This window comes from Lotus japonicus, chromosome 1 (assembly GCF_012489685.1).
Source record: "Lotus japonicus ecotype B-129 chromosome 1, LjGifu_v1.2".
Classification (NCBI taxonomy): domain Eukaryota; kingdom Viridiplantae; phylum Streptophyta; class Magnoliopsida; order Fabales; family Fabaceae; genus Lotus; species Lotus japonicus.
Window position 1 is genome coordinate 108,295,388 of NC_080041.1, and position 22,236 is coordinate 108,317,623.

Genomic DNA, 22,236 nt, shown 5'->3' on the forward strand with positions numbered 1-22,236 from the left:
GGTATGTGTATGAAATGTAGTAGCATTGAATAGAATGGTTCAAAAAGAAAATTCAATTTTTTTATTTTTACTTTCGGATAGTTAATTGTCATTCTGCATTCTCAACGTTCTAAACAAATCATGTGGTCAATGAATGTATTGAAGGCTTTGATCAAAGGGTATAAAATAACATATCAAGGCATGCCATTTTATATTTACTTCCAGGCTTCATTATCCTCTATCTTAAAAGCATGTCGCGTGCACTCTAGTAAAACCAATATTTGCTTTGGAAATTGCTTAAATGGCAGCTCAAATTAAGGGTTGTTATGCGGTAGACCATTGTAAAAGTGGTATGTGATGGTTTACGGGTGGATCACTTTTAAAATGGTCTGAAGTGTGTGTTAGACTGTTAGGTATAAAAATGGGTAGTGGCTTGTGGGCACGTGCTGTCTTACTCCATTGCAATTTGCTGACCGACGCACTCGTGGTGGAACCTTATCATTACATTGATTAATCACAACAACTAAAAGTTTAGGTGCCCACTAGGGTGGGGAACTAACATTTTGGTCCACCGGTGCACCAGGGGGATATTTTAGACTTTTCCCCTTCCTTTCCTTCTCCCTTCCACTCTACCCTGAGTACTCTCCCTCACTGCCTCCCAGAACATCACCTACTGTCAGAAAGAGGCACGGCGGCTCCGGTCACCGGAGCTCCGAGTTACTGCCACCCACTCGATCACAGGAGCTCCAAGCCGACGATTATGGGAAAACACCATAGCCAGTCCTTTCTCCTACGCTTCTTCCTCTTCTCCCTCACGTCCCAGAAAATCAAAGCCAATGTTGCGATTGAGATGAAGAGGGTCTGGGTTTCTGATTTTCAGAGGGGTTAGATTTCTGAAATTGCGAAGAAGAAACAGATTTGAGAACATCAAAACTGATTCTCACTCAGATCTAGGGTTTCTCTACCACCAAGCAAGGGATACTATGAAGATTGTGTTTCAGATCTGGGTTTTATGGTGTCGGAGATGTCATCGGAGATGGAGATGCGGCGGCGGACATGCATCCCAACTGTTGGTTGCAAGGGTTTGCAGATCTGGAATTTTTCCATTGATGTTCATGAATGCAGACTTCTGGGTTTCTAACTCATGGGTCTTACAAATATGTATTTGGCTTCCAAATCTCTATTTGATCAACAATAAATAATAAATTCTCTTGATTTTCATTTGTTGATAAAAGGATATGACAGTGGGATAATGCTTTTTCTTCACACGGCAGGTTAAAATCTTGCCAAATTCAATGATGGGTGGGGTAGGATGCATATGCATCATGCAATTGAATAAGGAAACAGTGGCATCATCAGCGTCGTGAATGGATAAAGAGACAGCATACCTTGTTCGATGAAACAACAATCGGAGATTTAACGGATTTTTTAGGTTTCTTTCTCACTTGGTTCTGTTTTTTGTTTTTTGTTTTATTTAGGATTTGAAGGTACTTGTGAAGAAGAATGATTTATTTTTAGATTAATTGTTGATCATCTTGTGAAGAAGAGTGATTGAGCTTGCAAATCTGGGATTTTTCCATTGATTTGGAATTTATTTTATTTTCTACAAGGTGGCGATGGAAGCTTGCTGGAGAACTTTTTGTTACATTGGATTCCAACATGAACTAGGAAGAAGGTGAAGATGCTTCTGAACGAACGAGTAGTGAAGAACATGAAGAAAGAAGAGGGGTTTCAATTTCCATTTTTACCCTTTTAATTATCATCGAATCCTAACCGTTCAGTTAAAGAATATTCCAAGATTCTTAGATCTAATGGTGTTTGACCCCTGGTTCACCGGTGGACTAAAAAAAAGGTTACCCACCCTAGTGGGCACCAAAAGTTTACAGTAGTATTGTACAGAAGCAGAAGAGATCGATGAGTCCAAACTCACATGCTTAATTTTTCACTTCGCGGCGTGTTTTTGTTTTAGCTTCAGCTTCTTCTTCAACTCACAGAACTAGTTTCGCAGTTCACTTCTCAATTTCATCTTCACCATCATCACTCACTCACTCACTCACTGCATCGATCATCATCACAAGATGGCAGCAGCATCAGCACAAGAAGAAGTGGAGAATAAGCAGGTGATATTGAAAGGCTACATCGATGGAATTCCACAAGAAACTGACATGGAACTCAAAGTTTCCAAAATTCACCTTACCCTTCCTCCCTCTGAATCAGGATCAGCTATTCTCGTCAAGAATCTGTATCTCTCTTGTGACCCTTACATGCGTGGTCGAATGCGTGACTTCCATGGATCTTACATCCCCCCCTTCGTTCCTTCTCAGGTACTGTACCTACCTAACTGCCAAACCTCTATCTTCCTATTTTTTCATTATGAGCTTGATTGATTAAAGCATGCATATATACATTTTGATTCTGAGGAATGAAGGCGCTTGAAGGATTTGGTGTGTCCAAAGTTATACTGTCGGATAATCCAAGTTTCAAAGCTGGTGATTTCATTTCTGGGTTTACTGGCTGGGAGGAATATAGCATCATCCATAAGACAGAGCAGTTGAGGAAAATTGAGCTTGATGATCAAATTCCTCTCTCCTACCATCTTGGTCTCCTTGGTATGCATCATGCCACTGCTCTTCATTCATATATCTTAGGGGTATCAAGTTACTTACTCTGTATTTTTTTCTTTATACTAATAATATAAGGATGAGAATATGAGATCACAACTGGAAAAATTTGCATAGCCATAAATGGGACTGAATGTGTGGCAGCAAAAAGCCAACAACAAAGTAAGTTCAGTGTGGTAAAGATCAAAATGTTTCTTTGGTTCTGGTTGAGTGATTACACAACATGGTAGATGTGCCATTATTAGAGAAAAAAAGTTTAGGCAGCTCTAGTTATAGAAATGATTCTAAAGTGATAAGAGTCTTGTTTTATGTGGTTTAGACATTTATGAAGAATGCTCTTAGAATGGCTGATAAAGAGAGTTGTTATAAACTAAACCATTAAAAGAGATTTAGTTATCTGTGATCCTAGTACACGACAAAGCATTTTGATATCATTTGATTTACTTAGATTACCCCATCTGTTGGAAAAGTCTTGGTTATTGTTGTTGTATGTTCACAAAAATTAAATTGACTTTTGTCATTTGTGTTTTTATATGATACACATTTCAGATATGTAATACGTGTATCTATCTGTAATTCTGTATATTCCTTTATAGATATGATTCATGGAGCCAGGCTTTGTTTTCTGTTTTTATGGAGTTAGGCTTATGATTTCTTAATTTTCTTTTACTACTGGTTTCTTTTTTCTCTTTAGGATTGATTTTCTTATTCCTGTTTCACTGCTATACTGGTGAAATAATATTACACCTACGGGTTTCACTTGATTATGTTATTTTGGTTTGCTTTTAAATTCAAATGTTATTTTTCAAATAATGGATTATTTGTGGTGATCAGCATTCAGCAGTTCTGAGTGCCTCTAGGTTCCGATTTTAAGTTTGTCGAAAGTGTTCATGATTTCTTTCAATCAAGTTATTCACTCAAGCTGAACATTTTAAGCCATTACCATTTTATACATAGTTAGAACTTTTATATTCATGGTTGGTATTTAGGGAATCTTGTAAATTTAGACTTTCTTAGATTGAAAACAAAAACTGAAGGATACAAATGGATTGAAATTTCCTTGTGATGTGCAATTTACTATTTTATGGCAGCATTGCTAACACCTTGAATAGCCCTCTTGCCATACTAGATTTATGTTTTTCTTTCTTTTTTATTATGGATGGAATTCACTCTTGTGATCCAGTTGTGGTTCACACATTTCGAGAAATAATTAACCTGTCATTTTTCCTTTTGATTTATAGGAATGCCAGGTTTTACTGCTTATGCAGGATTTTATGAAGTCTGCACCCCAAGCAAAGGAGAATATGTGTTTGTATCTGCTGCATCAGGTGCTGTAGGTCAGCTTGTAGGTCAACTTGCTAAATTGCATGGGTGCTATGTAGTTGGAAGTGCTGGCTCCAAGGAAAAGGTCAATTCCACAAACATAACTAATTGTATTATTGCCAAGAAAAGAAAAACCAGTTACTTTTTCCTTCATGTATGATATGTAGACAACTTAGACATACATGGATGCACACACAAATATTTGGACCAGTATCTAATTGAGTTTGTTCATTAAATCTGTTTTCTTTTTAGGTTGACCTTCTAAAGAATAGGCTTGGATTTGATGAAGCTTTTAACTACAAGGAAGAAGCAAACTTGGATGCAGCTCTAAAAAGGTGTGTAACAGCTCAACTGTAGTATATAGTTTTGAACTGTTAGCAATTGTCTATGGGATGATTGACCACAATCTAAACTTCAGACATAATTTTCCCTGGTTCATTTGTCAGGTATTTTCCGCAAGGCATCGACATTTACTTCGACAACGTGGGTGGCGACATGCTTGATGCTGCACTCCTTAACATGAGGATTCATGGCAGGGTTGCAGTTTGTGGAATGGTGTCTCAGAACAGCCTTTCTAATCCCCAAGGGATATACAACTTATCCAATCTCATAATAAGGCGCATCAAAATGCAGGGTTTTCTGCAACATGATTACTTGCACTTATATCCTCAGTTTTTGGAGCTTGTTTCAAGTTATTACAAGCAAGGAAAGATTGTGTATATTGAAGACATGAATGAAGGCTTGGAAAGTGCTCCAGCTGCTTTGGCTGGGCTTTTCCTTGGCAAGAATGTTGGTAAGCAAGTAATTCGGGTTGCCCATGAATGATTCTTTTGTTTCTTGGAAGAAGCTCACCAGGCGCGTGTTTGGATCAATGCTTGTGAGAATGAATATTGGATAGAATTGGTTTTGTTATAATTGATTATGATAAAAGTGAGTTAATGTGAATTGAAAGTGAAGTGATTTATCTTTAGATACTTTATGGGAAAGTGATTTTTGTTGAGTAATTATGTGAAATCTAGTTATGGAATCTCACAATTGATTATTTACTACTCAGAAGCTATTCTCTCTATCTTATTCGTAGAATTGATTTTGGAATTGAAATCAAGTCTCTAAGCCGATAATCAAAATCTATATAAGCCCCTAAAAGTGAGCATAGTCACCGAGAGTTGATTCTTGGACTCCCGAATGTGGAACTAAACACGCACTAAATTGTGGACATATTCCATGGGTTTGGGTCCTCGTTTTTGTCTAGAAGCGATTCTACTTAAAGGCTCACCTTATAGCGTGTTTGGATTGTTGGTGGCATCTAATATGAAGTTTTGACATAACATGTTTAGGATTGTGTGCAGACCATTGTTCTAACTTCTAACTTCTAAACACACACATTCACACAACTCTTCATTGATGTTTTTTTGCTACATGACTTTATTATTTAGATTGAAAAAACATTTGGTATTTTCATTTTTATGTTTGGAAATTAGTTTTAAAAACTGAGAAAAAAATACATCGTCACCACTACCATCACCATTGTCAACACAAACCTCCACCACCATTGTCGTTGGCGTCGCCACTCGCCACTACCATCACCATATTTATTAATATTTATCAAAATATTCGTAATTATTGGTAAGCCAGTGTTGATTTTGGGGCTGTGTCGGCTCGAATAAGAGAACCACCCGAATAAACGGTGCTACCCTACCCTGGTCCTTTCTAGCGCCTTCGAATACAAAACTCTTCCTCCTTCTTCTTCATCTTCGTCACCGTTTTAGCTGATTTAGCGGTTTGTGTTGGCTTTTGGTGTTGAAGAAGTAAACGCAAATTGAAATGGAAGGAAACAAAGAGCAGATTGTGGATGTTGGATCGGTGGTTGAATCCGTTTCTGCTGAAGATGGTGACGCCCCTCTTTACCAACTCGAAAGCCTCTGCATGCGTTGTCATCAAAATGTAATCTCTCATGCGCGCGCATTGTTATTCAACAAACTAACTGTGTTAATTTCTCAATTTTCTCTCTAACATACATGTATGTATCCTTTGTTTATGTTATTATCTCTCAGGGGACTACAAGACTTCTATTGACTATAATTCCAAATTTCAGAAAGGTATGTACCTACGTGCCTTGTTTATTGCTCCGTTTCAATTCTCATGTTTTTTCCTTGTGTTGATGTGGGATAGGATAGGATAGGAATGGATATATAAGAGAGAAAGTTGTGGTAACATCTATTGGAAAACTTGGTAGAATCTCTACTTAGGTGGTTTAGACATGTGTACACAACACTTTTAGCCTTAGTCTCGCAGAAGCTAATTAAAGAGATTGGATCACATGGAAGGTAGTCATACTGTCATAGAGACTTGTAGAGACCAAGAAACACTACCAAACACTATGATTTCTCATTTGCCATGATTCACAACAGGATATTATCATGCCCATGTAGCTGATTTCAACTAGTGGGAAAGGGTTTTGTTGTCGTAAATTATTTTTTGTGTACACTTTATTAAATGAATTAGGATCATCAATTGCAAGGTAGATGATGGATCTCGTAACATATTTTTATTCTTATTATCGGCTGTTTCTTTTCTTATATCTGTCCATTAGCTTTCATTGGAATGTAATCCATTGCGACATTTTCTTGTTGTGCAGATTTTGTTGTCGGCTTTCGATTGTCCTCATTGTGGTGAAAGGTAGGCTGCTGTTAGTCTACGCCCTCCTCTTTGCATTGAATGTAATCGCTTTCATTGATCTTCCTTGGAAGCTAATATTTATATTATATTTTTTGTTGATCCTTTAGGAACAATGAAGTTCAGTTTGCTGGCGAAATTCAACCGCGTGGTTGTTGTTACTCTTTGGAGATCCCATCAGGCAAACAGAAGGTTATGTTGATTTGAATTTCACTGCCCTGATTTGTCTGTATTTTAAATTTTATCCATATTTAGCCAGACATCTGTCCCAAATGGTCAATGATATAAAAGTGTTTAAAGTAACATGACATACAAGGCTTGGAAAAATATGATTATGGTAGACTTAATCAAAGCAGCAGTGGTAGGGATATTTGGAAGTTAGTAGGAATTTCAGGAAAGCAAATAATATGTCTATTTGGCATATAAACTAGGGAAATATGGATTTTAATTCTTCTAGTTTGTTGGTAAGAGTACCTCCTTGATAAGTTTATTGAATGCAGATGCTCAACCGGCAAGTGGTAAAATCAGAATCTGCGACCATTAAGGTACATGAGCTGGCCCTTTATTTAATCTCTGTACATATTTTAAACTTACTAGCTTTCACTGTTTTTCCTTTACAGTGTAATGATCATCAGGTGAATGAAAATCCTTTGGTTCATTGACACTGATTTTTGTCCCTTTTGAGTGTAGTACTATGCTATCTTAGTTGAGTTGGGGCATCTCTCTTTTTGTTTCTTTGCCACACACACACGTCTCCATTAGAGTTTGTTGAGAAAATGGAAGATAATCTTGTTAAAAGAAGTAGAGGAATCCCTTAAAAAGATGGAAGAAACAATTAAAAAGAATACCTTGCTGTAGATGGCTTTACTGAAAATTTGGTTTTTGATAGAGCATGCTTACATCCGTTTATTTGATCCCATATAGTAGGATATGACATGGTTGTTGTTGCTGATGCTACTAAATGCAAGTCTACTATTGGTCCTAATACACCTTCGGTTTGGTGTTTAAAGACTGGAGTTAATTGACCCTTAATTACCTGTAACTGTAAGAGAGGAAGAATAGTTGCATTATCGAAGTATAATAGTCTTGATATTTGTGTGTTAATTTTGCTTTGCTTTAATGTTTTCTTCTTTCCGGTTGCTACTTGCTAGTCTTATGCTGAGTTATTTTCCTGCTTCTTGTTATTTATTTATTTTCTTTTGGGGTAGAAGAACTTCTACATATCCTCCGGTACTCTATTGTCTTGTGGTTTTTCTTTAATTCTAGTCCTGCTGTATGCATCTTCTATTGTGATATGTATAAACAAAATCTTGGTGTACTATGTATTGTCAGCCTAACCATACAATACCACCTTAGATTTAGTATTATGCATGAAGCTAGGTTTAAAATTTATATGTTTAATCGATGTTGATTTAAAGTGATTTTAAATATTTGGCTCTATCATAAGTTTACTTAAAGGCTACCTTGCTTATATGTTTGATTGTGCAGATACCTGAATTGGAATTTGAGATACCACCAGAGGCTCAACGTGGTAGTCTGTCAACGGTACTTCTGATACAAATTTTAATTTACTTGTTCTTTTCCCTCTCTTTTCATTGACGGGGCTTAAAATTTAGCCATGGCTGAGCTAGCTTGTATGGTGAGGATTGCCAAAGCCTTTATAAGGACTATTTTGGCCATATTTCTAGCTGATGTGAGATCTTAACACACCCCCTCACACCTACAATTGAACATCTGGAGTATGTAGTTTGTAAAAATGATGGATGCAATGAAGGCAGCTTAAGGTGGCCGCAATGAAGGCGGCTAAGCTTGCAATGAAGGTGGAACTTCAGGGGGTGGTCGCAAATATAAGCGGCTAGGGTCTGCATTTAAGGCAGAATTTTGGATCTAATATTAGATCTAGGATATGTTGTGATACCATCTTAACATTTGGGTCTGGTCTAGTCTAACTCAACCTTTAAAGCTAGCTTGTAAGGTGAGGATTTTCGAATCCTTTTTAAGAACCATTTTAGCCACTTCCAACCGATGTGGGATCTTAACACTCAACAGTTTTTGACCAAACAAAAAACACTTAACAGTCAGTGGCTCTGCTTGTTCTTTTTGTCAAGCTTGTCCGTCTTTTCATAAGTCAGTGATAATCTCGACATTGGCCTTTTTCTCATGTATATCAGACAATTGAATAGTTGATTTTGGTTGAAGTTACTCTATTTATGCTAAATCATCTGATGAATAAACATGTCAACATGACCTTTTTGTTTGATCAAAGCAGTAGTTCAAGTAAAATGATAATACATTATCCTTCTATTTATTGATTTTTTGTTAGTAAGAATTAGAGCTCTAACCTTGGGTATTTTCTTGTTTAAGATTCTTGTTAATTCATGATTAGTTGAAGGTTGTGCTCATATGATTTGACAATATTATTTTGTTGTAATTATAGGTGGAGGGGGTACTAACGCGAGCTGCTGATGGACTTCAGGCCCTTCAAGAAGAACGCAGAGTACGATTTGTTTCTTCCCTTTATTACTGTTTGATTCAAGTTTCTGTTTTTCATGATTTAATGTTATGCTTTCTACCCTCTAGAAAGTGGCTCCAGAGACAGCTGAAGCACTCGATCAATTCTTGGCGAAATTGCGAGCTTGTGCAACAGGAGAATCATCCTTCACATTTATTGTTGATGATCCTGCGGGAAACAGCTTCATTGAAAACCCGTAAGAGATTATTTCATGTTTAACTGTATGGAGAAAAGTAGTTTTGTTAAAGAAGAGAAAGATTTCAAAGTTAGGCTAAGATATACTTGTACAAAGTACAAACTTTTAAAGAAATTCTTCATCTTAGTAGAGCTCACAGATTTATTTGCATATCCATCAAAGACACATGTAGGCACCATTAGCTGACTACTGCAAAGAAGCTAAGAAAGCCACTTCCTTAACTAAAAAAAAGAACACCAATGCAGGAAATTATCCTTGAATGTTCGAGCATTTCTCTTAAACCATATATACCAATTACCAAATAACTAAATAAAAGGGCCTTGCACTGCCTAGTTCTACCAAAATCTCTAAATTCACATTCGAAAAATTTATCCTATTGCTGGACAGAGTTCACTGAGCACTAAAGAGTAAAAATAACACCATAACTTTCGAGGAGCTGAGCAGTGCTGAAATAAATGCATGCTAGTCTAGACTGCGAGGAACACCTTATACGGTCATTAGGGGAAAGAGCATTCAGCTTTGTCAGGCCTGACATCTTGTAAAAGATCATAACTGGAGTACCAAGGCCCAAAACCTCCCTATCTCTTTAGGTTTGTGAAAAGTCTCCCAATTAACAAGATAGTCCCTATTGGTAACCTTGGTTCACCCCTGAAGAAAGTCTCATAATTTTCTCCATTTTGTCCACAATTTGAAAAGAGAGTTATGAGACAACTAATAGAATGAATACAATACAAAGGAGATTTGTATAGGAGTGACATACCCTTCTAAAGAGAAAAACACCCATAGTCATACCACTTCGTTAGAAAGGAATCTATATTTCTTTTGTGCCCTCCAAATATTTACATACTGCATTTTATAATATTATAAGTCAGTTTAGACTGGAATCTGTAATTGTTGGTGCAGCAGTCTTGTACTTATAATTTGTATATAGGTACAAGATTATGTTAAGATATAAGAGAAGGGAATCTTAATTTGGGACTGTTAGAGTAGTTAGAGGTTATTAAAGATGGAACCGGTGAGAGAAGCAATTACATACATAGCTTTTGCAAAGAAGGATCCAAAATCAGAACTGGAACCACTAGATGAAAAAGAGATGAATTTTGTGGAGGTTAGGGAAGTTAATTTTTAGTTTTAACACTGTCAGTTGTAAGTTTGTAACTAACTGGGTTGTTATCCAGGGGAAGAGGGAAAAGTTAGGAAATTAGTAGTGAGTAGGGAGAGGGCTCAATCTCTCTAAAATCCAGGGGTTCTATCTTCTATGCATTTCATCCTCTGTTCTTCCTGTTCTGGAAACAGTGAGGGACAGTTCAAAAAAGATTCTTTCATTCAGTTTATCCTTTTCTTGTTCTTGGCCTTATCAGTTGGGAAGAAGGACAAAGGGGCAGAATTGGTATTATGGGAATTGGGTCTGGTTCCAAGTTCTCATTGTTTAGCCCTTAATTGTATGGGTCGCAAATACAGGGATAAGACCTATAATTATTTTCTCAGATTGGGCCAAGCTCAACTTTACAAACAAAAGGGAGGAGGTCAAGGTAACCCCAGTTTCAAGATGAACCATTACAATTGCGTTTGTAGTCCAACGGTTAGGATAATTGCTTTCCAAGCAATAGATCCGGGTTCGACTCCCGGCAAACACAATCTTGTTATCATTTTTTTTCCAAAAAAAAGATGCACCATTCAACTGAAAAAAAGGGATGCACTTGTTGGCTTGGTTATTCACCCTTTGTGCTATCCACAGTGGGATCCTCGAGGACAGGAATTTGTTTACAATCACTGTGAAGAATGTATAGTTTTATCAGGTTGAGTTTGAGGGGGTGATATTATTGGGATATAGGAGAAGGGAAAATTAATTAGGGACTCTTAGAGTAGAATAGAGGTTGTTAAAGGAGTTTGTTAATACTAGAATGGGTTTAGCTATGAAGAGAGGAAATCTAATTAGAGGGATTCATTCTGTACATTTGATAGTTGAGAATAAAAGGAGAAATTCTTTGTGAAGGGAAAACCCTTGGGGGGAATTCATTCTCCATTTCTGTATTCCATTTTCGATAATACAATTCCTTTCTTTTAGTTCTTTCAACCAATATCTGATCCATCTTCATTTTCTTGGTTCCTAACAAAATACTTATATGAATAGGTTTGCACCAGCATCTGATCCATCACTGACTACCAAGTTTTATGAGCGAACTCCTGAGCAACAAACATTGTTGGGATATCTTGTTGATTCTACACCGATTGAAGGAACTCGTGGCGAAGCACCAGAAGGAGTAGAAGCTGTGGCTGGTAATCAAATGATGAGAGAACCACATGGGTCAGTGGGGGCAGCAGCTGGTCATCGAGCCATTGCACAAAGTAATAGTGCAGATATAGCAGAAGCATTATTTAGCTATACTGCACCAGAAGAGGTATGTAATGCTGAACTGTATCGTATTGACTACTGAGTACTGAGGTTAGATCTCTTTTTGTTGTTTGTCCTCCATTCAGTTTTATATTTCCCCTTATTGTCAGGTGATGACTTTCCCATCTACCTGTGGTACCTGTGCCAGTAGTTGCGAGACTCGAATGTTCGTCACCAGTATCCTTTTATCATTTCTACATTCTTTGCTGCGGTGGTTTCCCAAACACAAATCATTCTTCCAAAATGCATTTTTTAAAATTAAATCTACCCTAAGGTATTCTACTCAACTACAAAACAAATAGGCCCCAGCAGTCCTAATATTTTATTATCATATTTATAGGGAGAGCCTGTATGAGCAATGTGTTCTAGTTCATGTATACACTTTATTGGCCTTAACAATTTACAGATATTCCATACTTCCAAGAAGTAATTGTAATGGCATCCACATGCGATGCTTGTGGTTACCGCAACTCTGAGGTATATGCTAATATTTTTAGTGCTGCCGTAGTTTTGTCTTCAAGGGCTGGTATAATTTTTGCTCTCCACTTTGCAGTTGAAACCTGGTGGCCGAATTCCTGAAAAAGGAAAAAAGATTACTCTCTATGTGAAAAATGTTAATGACCTGAGCCGAGATGTAATAAAGGTTTGTGATCCATACAGTCTGTTTATTTTGTTTATGTTGAGTGGCTAACTTTTGGATCTTATAGTTAACCTTTGCATTTAATGAACCAATCATTTATCTTATGTCTAATGTGTAATTACAACAAATTGAGACATGTGTGTAATAAGAGAATGCTTGTTAGAAAAGAAGGTACTTTGGTTATTGATGTTATTGCTTACTATCGTAGGTTAGGTATAAGCATCCTCACTGATCCTTTGTACTATCTATCACTATTCACATGGATCCCAAAAAAAAAACAATCCTATTCATGTGTACTCATCCAAATTTCCATTTAAAAGTAATTTTGCTCTATTCTGTAGTTTTACTAGTTGTTACACTTGGATGAAACTATGCCAGCTTTTAACGATCAGTTTCACTTTTGTGGTGATCGGAAGTCTGGAATTGTTGATTTCATCAAGAGCTTTGTGCCAAATTATGGCTCTCTTGATATCAATGCATTGTTTTCAATAATATGCTAAAAGTTGTAATGATAGTCGGGGCTTAGATAGTGAAGATGAAACTTTGGAACATTTAAAATCGTGATGTTATGAATTAATTCTCCCATCATTCCTTTGTTCCCCTGCCCGCTGTTCATTTCCTGTCTCTGACCTTTTAATATTGTTTTTCTCTGTTAAGTCTGATACAGCAAGTGTAAAAATTCCTGAACTTGAGTTGGAGCTGGCAAGTGGCACCCTGGGAGGACTTGTCACAACTGTTGAAGGTTTAATTTCAAAAATTAGTGAAAGTCAGTATTCTCTCTCTCCCCCCTCTCTCCTTTCTCTTTCTATCCTGTAGGCATACATTATACATAAATACATTATACATACATACATTATCATTGAAGTATGAATCCTATGGAGACTGGATAATTAGGAGGAGTAGCCTTTGCGAAATTGAAAAGAAAAGAAAAAATAGTAGTGTCAAATTATCAATACACACTCCGCTTGAACAAAGTAATGATACACATAGACACAGTCAGGAAAGAAGGAAGAAAGATAGATAGCGAATTTACGTAGTTAAAATGTATTTGGTAGGTAGAGGAGATAATGTATATATAGAAGAAACAAAGATGGAGGGATCTATTATGTACACTTGCAAGCTGTTTGTGAAAGAAGCTAACCTTAGAACAGGAGACCCGAAGAACTCTATTTTCCATTTTCTGTTCAAAATTTCAAAAAGAAGTGTTCTTTTCTAGAATTTCTCCATCTTCTTCCTTCCTATCTCACACACACGCAGGCACACACACATAGATGTCATTCAAATACGTTGAAAATGCTTATCCTTTTAGGAAGTATAGATTTAACTTCTTCCCCTTTGTTTGTATCCACATGTTTCTCCTGATCCTATTATGTGATTAATTTTATTATAATCCGCGCTCACACATAGATGTCATTCAAATATGTTGAAAATGCTTATCCCTTTAGGAGATATAGATTTAACAACCTCCCCTTTACTTGTAATCCACTTGTTTCTCCTGATCCTATTATGTGATTTATTTTATTATAATCCGCGCGCACACATGCACAGATGTAATTCAAATATGTTGGAAATGCTTATCTCTTTAGGAAATATAGATTTAACTTTTTCCCCTTTGCTTGTAATCCACATTTTTCTCCTGAACTTGTTATGTGATTTATTTTACTGTAATACGCACGCGCACACATAGATGTCATTCAAATATGTTGAAATTTGAAAATGCTTATCCCTTTAGGAAATATAGATTTTACTTTTTCCTTGCTTGTAATCCACATGTTTCTACTGATCCTGTTATGTGATTTATTTTATTACAATCTATATGTATTTGGTTGAATGTAAAGTATTATTTGATGTGATTTGATCGTACAGGCCTTGAGAGGGTCCATGGGTTTACTTTTGGAGATAGCCTTGATCAAGATAGAAAAAGCAAATGGATAGACTTCAAAGCAAGGCTAGACAAGGTAGCACATGACTTTGTCATACTTTTAACAATTGCTTCATTTGTTTTTCTCTTTTGGGAATATACTTTATCCTGTTTGTGTACCTATTTCTCACATCTAATAAATTTCATTTACATACATATACAAAAAAAAATGAAAGAAAGAAATAAAAAAAATAGTCCTACGAATTTTAACTAAGTACCTTTCCACAAGTGGCACACAAGTTTTGGCTTCATCAGCCAGTGCTCATATCGGTGCTACTTTTTGGATAAAACTTGACAGATGCTTTCTCTAATATCAACTGATACTAGATTCTTCCTGTCCTTAGACTTAAATTTGAATTAGCTTATTTAAACCTAAATCTGTAAGGTTATTGACCTCATTTCTTTTATCTGTATCTTTTCATTTTGTGCAGCTTCTTAGCTTGGAAGAAGCATGGACTCTAGTTCTTGATGATGCATTAGCCAATTCTTTTATAGCACCTGCAACTGATGATCTAAAAGACGACAATCAATTAACATGTAAGTTTTTTCTCCAACAATCTCAAGACTTCAAGTTGTGCATAAATCCAGTTGGAGTTTTCAAGTATGAAATTGAAATTGTGAATATTTGTTTTGTTCTTGGGCCTTGGCCCCCTTGTACACAAGGTACACTGGCAGTTGAAGCTTGTTATTGACAAGATAACTTGCTGTATCTTCTGAGTAGTGGTATTCAGAAAATTATTTTCATGTTTCAAGCTGTTGGTTTTATCGTTTTATGCAGTTTGTTTGTATAGTGATGTGATTTCAAGTTTATTGCTTCAACATATAACTATGGATTATGTCATACCTGGTGTCCTCATTATTGGTTAAATATTTTTCTTCATTGTGGAAAATATTTCGTCATGCTTTGAAGTAAAGACATCTGATTCAATTTAACCTTGAGTTCCCTGGGAACCCAATTACTACCATGTAAACAAAAGGATTTCTAGAGCATGCTAATAACTATTTTTTGCATTTGACATTTCCTTTGTTGAGTCTCGGTCACAAAATAAAATAGGACTGCAGATAAATGCATTGGAAAGAAAACACCAATTGTAGAAAAGATGATGAAGTCTTGCCTTTGGTTGTGTGGACATGTGTGGAGGAAACTTGTAAAAGCACCTGTAAAGTGGATAGATCAGATGGAGGATATTCTAATAGTTAGAGATGGAGGAAAACAATTAATCTAATCATTTTGAAAAATTTGGTCTGAAATGATTCATGACAGGACATAATGACATTGTTTCATCCATAAAAGAAAACTTGGATTCAAATTATTCATGATCATAACTCGTTAGAAAAAGGCTTTAGTTGTTGATGTTGTTATTGATATTTCCCTTGTTAGGGGTATGGGTTTGAACCATTTGCATTAGTGTGCCCTTATCAACTTTGCATAATTGGAATGATGTGGATTGTGGGTTTAATGAGTTGTGGCTCGCCTCGTCCCTTAACCATGAGGTCCGGTCGGGGTTTGGTGCTTGCCCATGGGAATGGTGCACATTTTGTGGCCAGTCGCTTACGCAGAGATTAGTCACTGCTGCGGCAGTGGATACCTTAGGCTAAAAAGTATATATACCTCGTGCGAGCAGCCACAATGAGGGGATTAGTTACTGTTGTGGCAGTGGATACCCTAGAGTCAAAAAAAATATATATATATATATATATATATATAGTTGTGATTGTTTAGTATTATTGTTGTGTCATCTAACTTGGCTACATAGTTCTTCAGCCTAATATATTGATGTGTTGGGTTTTTTTGTTTCAACTTTGTTATCTCTCTAGTTGAGGAATATGAGAGGTCGTGGGAGCAAAATGAAGAATTGGGTCTGAATGATATTGACACATCCAGTGCTGATGCTGCTTATGAATCAACAAATACTACTAAAAGTGAGTGAGCTTTAAGTCAGACTCATCCTTGCCTCTCTTCTCCCACCTCCACCCAAAACCAATAGAGGGAAGAGACTTGAGAGAAAAGGAGAATTTTTGTGCACTTTGATATCAAGGAAATAGAAAGGAAAGAAAAGTCTGTTGTCTTGGCTTTCATATGTAATGTATCCAATACTGGTTTGCTATTTATGTATCCAAATTTATTAACTTGTCTCATCCTTCTTAAATAGTTCTATTGTGAAGATGTAACTTATTTTGAGTATTGACTTGGCAATTTAATTGCTTATATATGTTTTTTGAAATATATGAAAATAAGGTTTATTTGATTATATTTTCATTGTAGTTTAGTTTATATACAATTTGATATAGTTTACACAATATGTAAAATCATCTCTCAATGATATTTAATCTTTGAAATCATGCATATTGTCCTTTGAAGGCTATTGGCTAATCGTGGTGGGGGTATTCTCCAATATGAAGTTGATATAATAACTGTGTTATGACTGTATAATAGCCTGATGGGTTAACTTCTACAGATGTTGCTGTATAGAGTTGCGATAATTGATACGTATGAATTAGACTTTTTAAAACAATGGGAGTTATTTTAAAATAAAAGATCAAATCCAAGTGCTAATTTGCGCATTGTTTTTTTGTTGTTTTCTTCGCACTAAAAATTTGTGTATAAAACTCAATTTATACATTTTAATTTTTTGGTACATCGGAAAAGGTAAAGGTAACCACGAAATGCATAATTTTTTACAAATGAAAACAATACATGTAAACTACAACGAAACTACAAACAATTAGGATCCAAGAGGAGTCTCTAATATGTTAGGTTTCAACTACTATTGTGCAGGGGAATGCTAGCAACGGGAATATTTTTTTAGTGTTTGGGTTGAGAATTTTTAAAGCAACTGATGAACTTTTTTTTTCTTAAATTGCAATTTAAATTCGGGTGTGGTAAAGGTCAAATAACTCCTAAAAAATGCGGCTCGAATTGAACTCTCAACTTAAAGGTTAAAATTACTTTTTACTACTACGACCGACGCTCATTGGATTTGATACAAATAATTTTGTTTTCATGGAAAATATTATCTAATATGTGATATTTTTTATTTTTTGTGTTGATTACTTTTTGTATCGTATAAAAATCAATCACCAAAGAAAAGCAATTGCAAAACACAATTCATAATCTAGTTGGTATTATGAGGTCATTTGATAGACATTATAGGATAATAGCAGAATAAGATAAAGAGTTGGATAAGATAGAAACATGATAGACTCTTATCATATATATGTTTGAAGTTGATAAGATAATGATAAAATATGATTTTTTTTTTGTAACAAAAGGAAATATATAAAATATGATATTGATAATGAGAAATGTATTAAACAGAATAAAGTGTACACCCAATTTTATGATTTTATTAACTTTCAAAGAAAAATTATGATTTTATTTTATTTATATAATTTTATAGTGAAAGAAACATAATTTATTTTTCCAATGAAACAGAAAGTCTTCCCCTTTTTTTTTTTTTTTTTTGTATAAGATTGAGGCGAGGGCCCCACGACCACGATCAACGCAAACTCAATTCTATAGTCAACGCCAACACAGAATCTCCGTTCACCTTCTCATTGGCTTACCATTCTCTCTCTCCCCTCCTCCTATTTAAACGCCCTTCCTTCCCCACTTCCTCTGTTTGTTTCCGTTACTTCTCTCTCTTCACAGGTTCGTTCCTCTTCTCTCTCTTCATCATCATCACAGTTTCAGTTTCAGAGTTTCATCTCTTTTTATTAGGGTTTCGATTACGCTACATTTGTTCCTCTCTCTCTTGCAGATCTGAATATTCCACTCTAGGTTTTTGTTTTCTCTACTCGCTTCAATTTTTTCACTCGTCATGCAATCTTATTTTGTGATTCTCGTTTCATCCACTGGATTCATGTGTATCGCTTATTGATTTCGCTATCGCTATCGAATTCTAAACTTGTTTGTTTGCCGGAAAAACTCCAGAAACCGATCTCCAGAATTTGAAATTTGAAAACTAGGCTATGAATCATTGAATTGAATTGAATTCGACTTTTTGTTTTTTGTGAATTCTAGAGTTTGCAGGATTACTAGGCAATGAATCTCACTTTTTTCGTTTTGCTGGCTTGATTTGGCTTAATTTCTCTGCGCTATCGAATCCCTTACTTGTTTTTGTTTCCATGGAAAATTCGAGTAATGGATCTGGAGATTATGAATTTGTTGAGTTTCGCGAGTTGCAACATTATTAGGGAATGAATCTCACTTTTTGTTGCTGTGAATTTTATATTTTGCAGGATTTAGTGTTGAATTTCGGCGAAAAAAATGGCGGCTGCAGATTCTTCGTCTCCCCGTGAGGAGAATGTTTACCTGGCCAAGTTGGCGGAGCAGGCAGAGCGGTATGAGGAGATGGTGGAGTTCATGGAGAAGGTTGCCAAGTCGGTGGACGCTGGGGAGTTGACGGTGGAGGAGAGGAACTTACTCTCTGTGGCGTACAAGAATGTGATTGGGGCGAGGAGGGCTTCCTGGAGGATCATCTCCTCCATTGAGCAGAAGGAGGAGAGCAGAGGGAATGAGGACCATGTCTCTGTTATCAAGGAGTACAGGGGAAAGATTGAGGCTGAGCTCAGCAAGATCTGTGATGGAATTTTGAATCTCCTTGAGTCCAATCTCATACCATCTGCTGCGGCCCCTGAGTCTAAGGTGTTTTACCTTAAAATGAAAGGTGACTACCACAGGTACCTTGCTGAGTTCAAGACTGGGGCAGAGAGAAAAGAAGCTGCAGAAAGTACTTTGTTAGCTTACAAATCAGCTCAGGTATACATATATTCTATAGCTGTATATACATCCTACATTCATCCATAGATAGATGCTTGTATAAGTAGTGGTTACTTTCGCTACACACGCTAAACTCAATTTGTGGTTAATTGATCCAGGATATTGCTCTTGCTGAACTTGCCCCCACCCACCCGATTAGGCTCGGTCTTGCACTCAACTTTTCTGTGTTCTACTATGAAATCCTTAACTCGCCAGATCGTGCTTGTAATCTTGCGAAGCAGGTATCTTTACTTGCTATCTGATATGAAGGCTTTTTTTTTAATTCCTGGCTGCTGTATCTTAATTGATCATCGAGGAAGAAATTATCTTTATGTGTGGCTGAGTATGGACCGTAGACCATAGTGGGAATCTGTTGTGTCCATCCACTTGCATCGAAAAGTTTGTTTTTGAACAGAACTATTGGAAATTGCTTATGGAGTCCCAATAAATATACGCTGGACTTTGCAGCCTAATCTATTATATGAATTGAAGTTATATAATTTTATTAATTTTGTTCAGGAGAATTTTAGAATTTAATTCTTCTTTAAGAGATTGAACTTAGTACAGTGTAACTGATTTCAATCCCGTTCATTCCTTAAATCATATTACTATTTCTTTATTTGACATGACTAATGTATTCTGTACTTTACTTAGCATTTGGTACTTCATGTAATGATGGATCTAAAAGCTCCGTGATGGTTTATTTGTTTATTTCATCTATGTGTTCTCTTCTGTTTAGTAACCTATGAAAAATGCTTTACTGTGGCAGGCATTTGATGAGGCGATTTCTGAGCTTGACACATTGGGTGAAGAGTCATACAAGGACAGTACATTGATCATGCAGCTTCTCCGAGATAATCTGACTTTGTGGACGTCCGACATTACGGTATCTCTCTCTACCTTCCCTCGCATGTTGTGTACACATATACTAAATATCTCTTCTTTAACATTGTTGACGAACCTTGATGGCTGAACAAAATTGAGTTCTTTCATGAGGAGAAAGTATAAACCCCCTTTTTTTAGTAATAGTAATGCTTGTCCCTTCGAAGAAAGTTTGAGATAAAACTTGTTTGGTTGTAAAAACCGTAAGTTGTCTGAGTATCCTTATGTCTGGATCGTCATTTTTGTCTTTGTTGTTGCAATGCAGTAGTCTAGGTATTAGTTTTTGAGCTTAGTGGGACAAATTAAATTTTATACTCATACTTGCCTAAACAATGACAAACATTGAGCATATATTTTTGTGAAGAATCCATTACTTGCCTATGCTTTCTACGTCCGATGATAGTAGCTTTTAGATGTTAGAGTAATATAGGACTAGGACTTGTCTTCTTTTCCCAATATTCTGTTAGTTCTCATTGCTTCGAGATAGTATTTGTTTTTCTGAAATTTTGATTGAACTGCCTCTTAATATTTCAGGATGATGCTGGAGATGAGATCAAGGAAACATCTAAGCCACAATCAGGCGATGGGGAGCAATAATGTGGTAGTTGGCGGCATGTGTATTACCCTTAATATAGATTCCATGTTGGGTTCCATAGTAGGATTTTAGTTGTGGATTTCATGATTTCAAGTGCAGTTTGCCCTTGGGATTACAATGTTTTAATGGACCATTTATGTGTTTTATTGATGAGAAGAATATGCTTGGTGGTTTAGTGATTTATAATTTTTTTATTGTTGGCTGTTTATGAATGCTTAGTGTTGTTGTGAAGTCCTTTTTGCATACCTTTCTGAATAACTTAAGGAGCACTACTGAGGCCAATAAGATTATTTCTTTCTAAAGGTGTAATGTGACTCCTAAATTTTGTGGTTACTGGTTGGTAAACTCAGTTTACTTTATGTACCAAAAAAAAACTGAACTAGTTTTACAAAACTGAATCAGTATTATCATTTAAGAACTAATTTAACAGAATTGAAACAGTTTTGATAATTTACACGGTTTTGTTTTTTGACATTTTTTTGAACGGTTTTTTGACATTAAACAAACACTGTTATTTTGATAAATTAACACACTTGTTAAAGAGGTTTTTTTTGTTAATGTTGTTAAAAGAGCTATATAAATAAAATATAATGAGTATGGATGGAAGTAGATCAAAAAGCTGAGAAAGCCCTATGGTCTAGCCCACATAAAGCTTAGCCTAGACCATACCAAATTAATGAATAAACAAAGCCAAGATTTTTAATTTGATCGGTTCATCGATGGTCGGCAAGTATGTTGGTCTTAATGATGATCCAACACGAGTCGAAGCAGACCTATTTAAACAAATATAATTTATCTGAATTTATTCGTTGGCCTCACAATGCTGCTCTACTTTGATTAACCACAAGTAAGCTCTTTACCATCAAAGGTTGGAATCGGCTTACTTTCCCTCTTGTTACTTGCTGTCTCCTTTTCCATTTCTTCACGATTCAATTGCACCACAACACTTGGATGGTGCTCTGATACCAAATTGGTAGGAACAAAATTATATTATAGAATAATTACACAAGCACGGGTGTTCGAGAGCCAATCTCTCCCTAACAACCAATTTCCCCAAATTCTCAATGATCCCTCATCTGATTGGAACTCCCTATTTATAACTTCCTAACAGCAATAAACTGCTGCTAATAGAAATAAACTAACTAATAACTGATAAAATTACTTAATAACTGCTATAACTACCCTTGTTCCAGAATCTCATGGGACTCTCCCTATCACATTTTTTTCATGCCAATGAGTTCATTATATTATATGTACAAAGAAAAACTACATTATTGAAATATCAATAAAAAGAACTGAAAATAAAGTACACCAAAGCAGACATTGGACAAATATATCCGATGGAACCATGTTCTCATTGCATCTTCTGTTTGGTAATTGCAAGAATTTATGAATCAACTCATGCTTTGAGACATTCACATATTTCTCTGCTGCTCTAATTGCCAGAGGTGAGAGGTTTTTCATACCATGACCTGACCTGTGACTGTGAGGCACCAACTGCTGGTGTCACCTTGCTCTTTCATGTGATTGTGAACACGACTCAAGGTTATAAAATGAACCTTATCTTCTTAAAGGTATTGCTTTCTGTATTGTAGATCAATCAGTTGCTGAATGGATTAACTTTTTCCCTCTCAGCATATTGACAACTTAATGATTACCTCATTTTCATTATCATAATAGACCATTGAAGATTGAACCGACTTAGCATCAAATTATTTAGGCAAACCTGTACTC

The 22,236-nt window shown here is 36.0% G+C and overlaps 3 protein-coding genes and 1 non-coding gene across 5 annotated transcripts; all 4 read left to right on the plus strand.

Moving 5' to 3' along the window:
* Positions 1-504: 504 nt before the first annotated feature.
* Positions 505-4,972, plus strand: LOC130729001 (2-alkenal reductase (NADP(+)-dependent)-like). 2 transcript variants are annotated; one of them, XM_057580606.1, is made up of 7 exons: positions 505-1,140; positions 1,254-1,411; positions 1,590-2,303; positions 2,408-2,588; positions 3,842-4,008; positions 4,176-4,258; positions 4,370-4,972. In XM_057580606.1, exons 3-7 carry the CDS (start codon positions 2,058-2,060, stop codon positions 4,746-4,748), a joined length of 1,056 nt encoding a protein of 351 aa, XP_057436589.1. In that variant the 5' UTR covers positions 505-1,140; positions 1,254-1,411; positions 1,590-2,057; the 3' UTR covers positions 4,749-4,972. The 2 variants fall into 2 exon arrangements, with proteins under 2 accessions (XP_057436589.1, XP_057436588.1); XM_057580605.1 differs by having other exon boundaries at positions 505-1,411.
* Positions 4,973-5,440: 468 nt separating this feature from the next.
* LOC130729000 (uncharacterized) lies at positions 5,441-16,517 on the plus strand. The gene is made up of 16 exons (XM_057580604.1): positions 5,441-5,867; positions 5,978-6,022; positions 6,562-6,602; positions 6,710-6,791; positions 7,100-7,144; positions 8,088-8,144; positions 9,037-9,096; positions 9,180-9,307; positions 11,442-11,709; positions 11,813-11,879; positions 12,109-12,179; positions 12,256-12,345; positions 13,000-13,108; positions 14,209-14,300; positions 14,695-14,800; positions 16,082-16,517. Exons 1-16 carry the CDS (start codon positions 5,748-5,750, stop codon positions 16,192-16,194), a joined length of 1,494 nt encoding a protein of 497 aa, XP_057436587.1. The 5' UTR covers positions 5,441-5,747; the 3' UTR covers positions 16,195-16,517.
* Positions 10,873-10,944, plus strand: TRNAG-UCC (transfer RNA glycine (anticodon UCC)). The gene has a single exon. It is a non-coding gene; the product is annotated as a tRNA-Gly (tRNA).
* Positions 16,518-17,762: 1,245 nt separating the features above from the next.
* LOC130729003 (14-3-3-like protein A) lies at positions 17,763-20,733 on the plus strand. The gene is made up of 5 exons (XM_057580608.1): positions 17,763-17,915; positions 18,506-19,025; positions 19,145-19,267; positions 19,795-19,911; positions 20,442-20,733. Exons 2-5 carry the CDS (start codon positions 18,534-18,536, stop codon positions 20,502-20,504), a joined length of 795 nt encoding a protein of 264 aa, XP_057436591.1. The 5' UTR covers positions 17,763-17,915; positions 18,506-18,533; the 3' UTR covers positions 20,505-20,733.
* Positions 20,734-22,236: the final 1,503 nt, after the last annotated feature.

Coding starts and splice junctions, on each gene's coding strand:
- LOC130729003 (XM_057580608.1), top strand. CDS start 18,534: ATGGCGGCTGCAGATTCTTCGTCTCCCCGTGAGGAGAATGTTTACCTG. Junction 19,026..19,144: donor TAGCTTACAAATCAGCTCAG/GTATACATATAT, acceptor TAATTGATCCAG/GATATTGCTCTTGCTGAACT. Junction 19,268..19,794: donor CTTGTAATCTTGCGAAGCAG/GTATCTTTACTT, acceptor TTACTGTGGCAG/GCATTTGATGAGGCGATTTC.
- LOC130729000 (XM_057580604.1), top strand. CDS start 5,748: ATGGAAGGAAACAAAGAGCAGATTGTGGATGTTGGATCGGTGGTTGAA. Junction 8,145..9,036: donor AACGTGGTAGTCTGTCAACG/GTACTTCTGATA, acceptor TTGTAATTATAG/GTGGAGGGGGTACTAACGCG. Junction 14,301..14,694: donor TCAAAGCAAGGCTAGACAAG/GTAGCACATGAC, acceptor CATTTTGTGCAG/CTTCTTAGCTTGGAAGAAGC.
- LOC130729001 (XM_057580605.1), top strand. CDS start 2,058: ATGGCAGCAGCATCAGCACAAGAAGAAGTGGAGAATAAGCAGGTGATA. Junction 4,009..4,175: donor GTGCTGGCTCCAAGGAAAAG/GTCAATTCCACA, acceptor TTTTCTTTTTAG/GTTGACCTTCTAAAGAATAG. Junction 4,259..4,369: donor TTGGATGCAGCTCTAAAAAG/GTGTGTAACAGC, acceptor TTCATTTGTCAG/GTATTTTCCGCAAGGCATCG.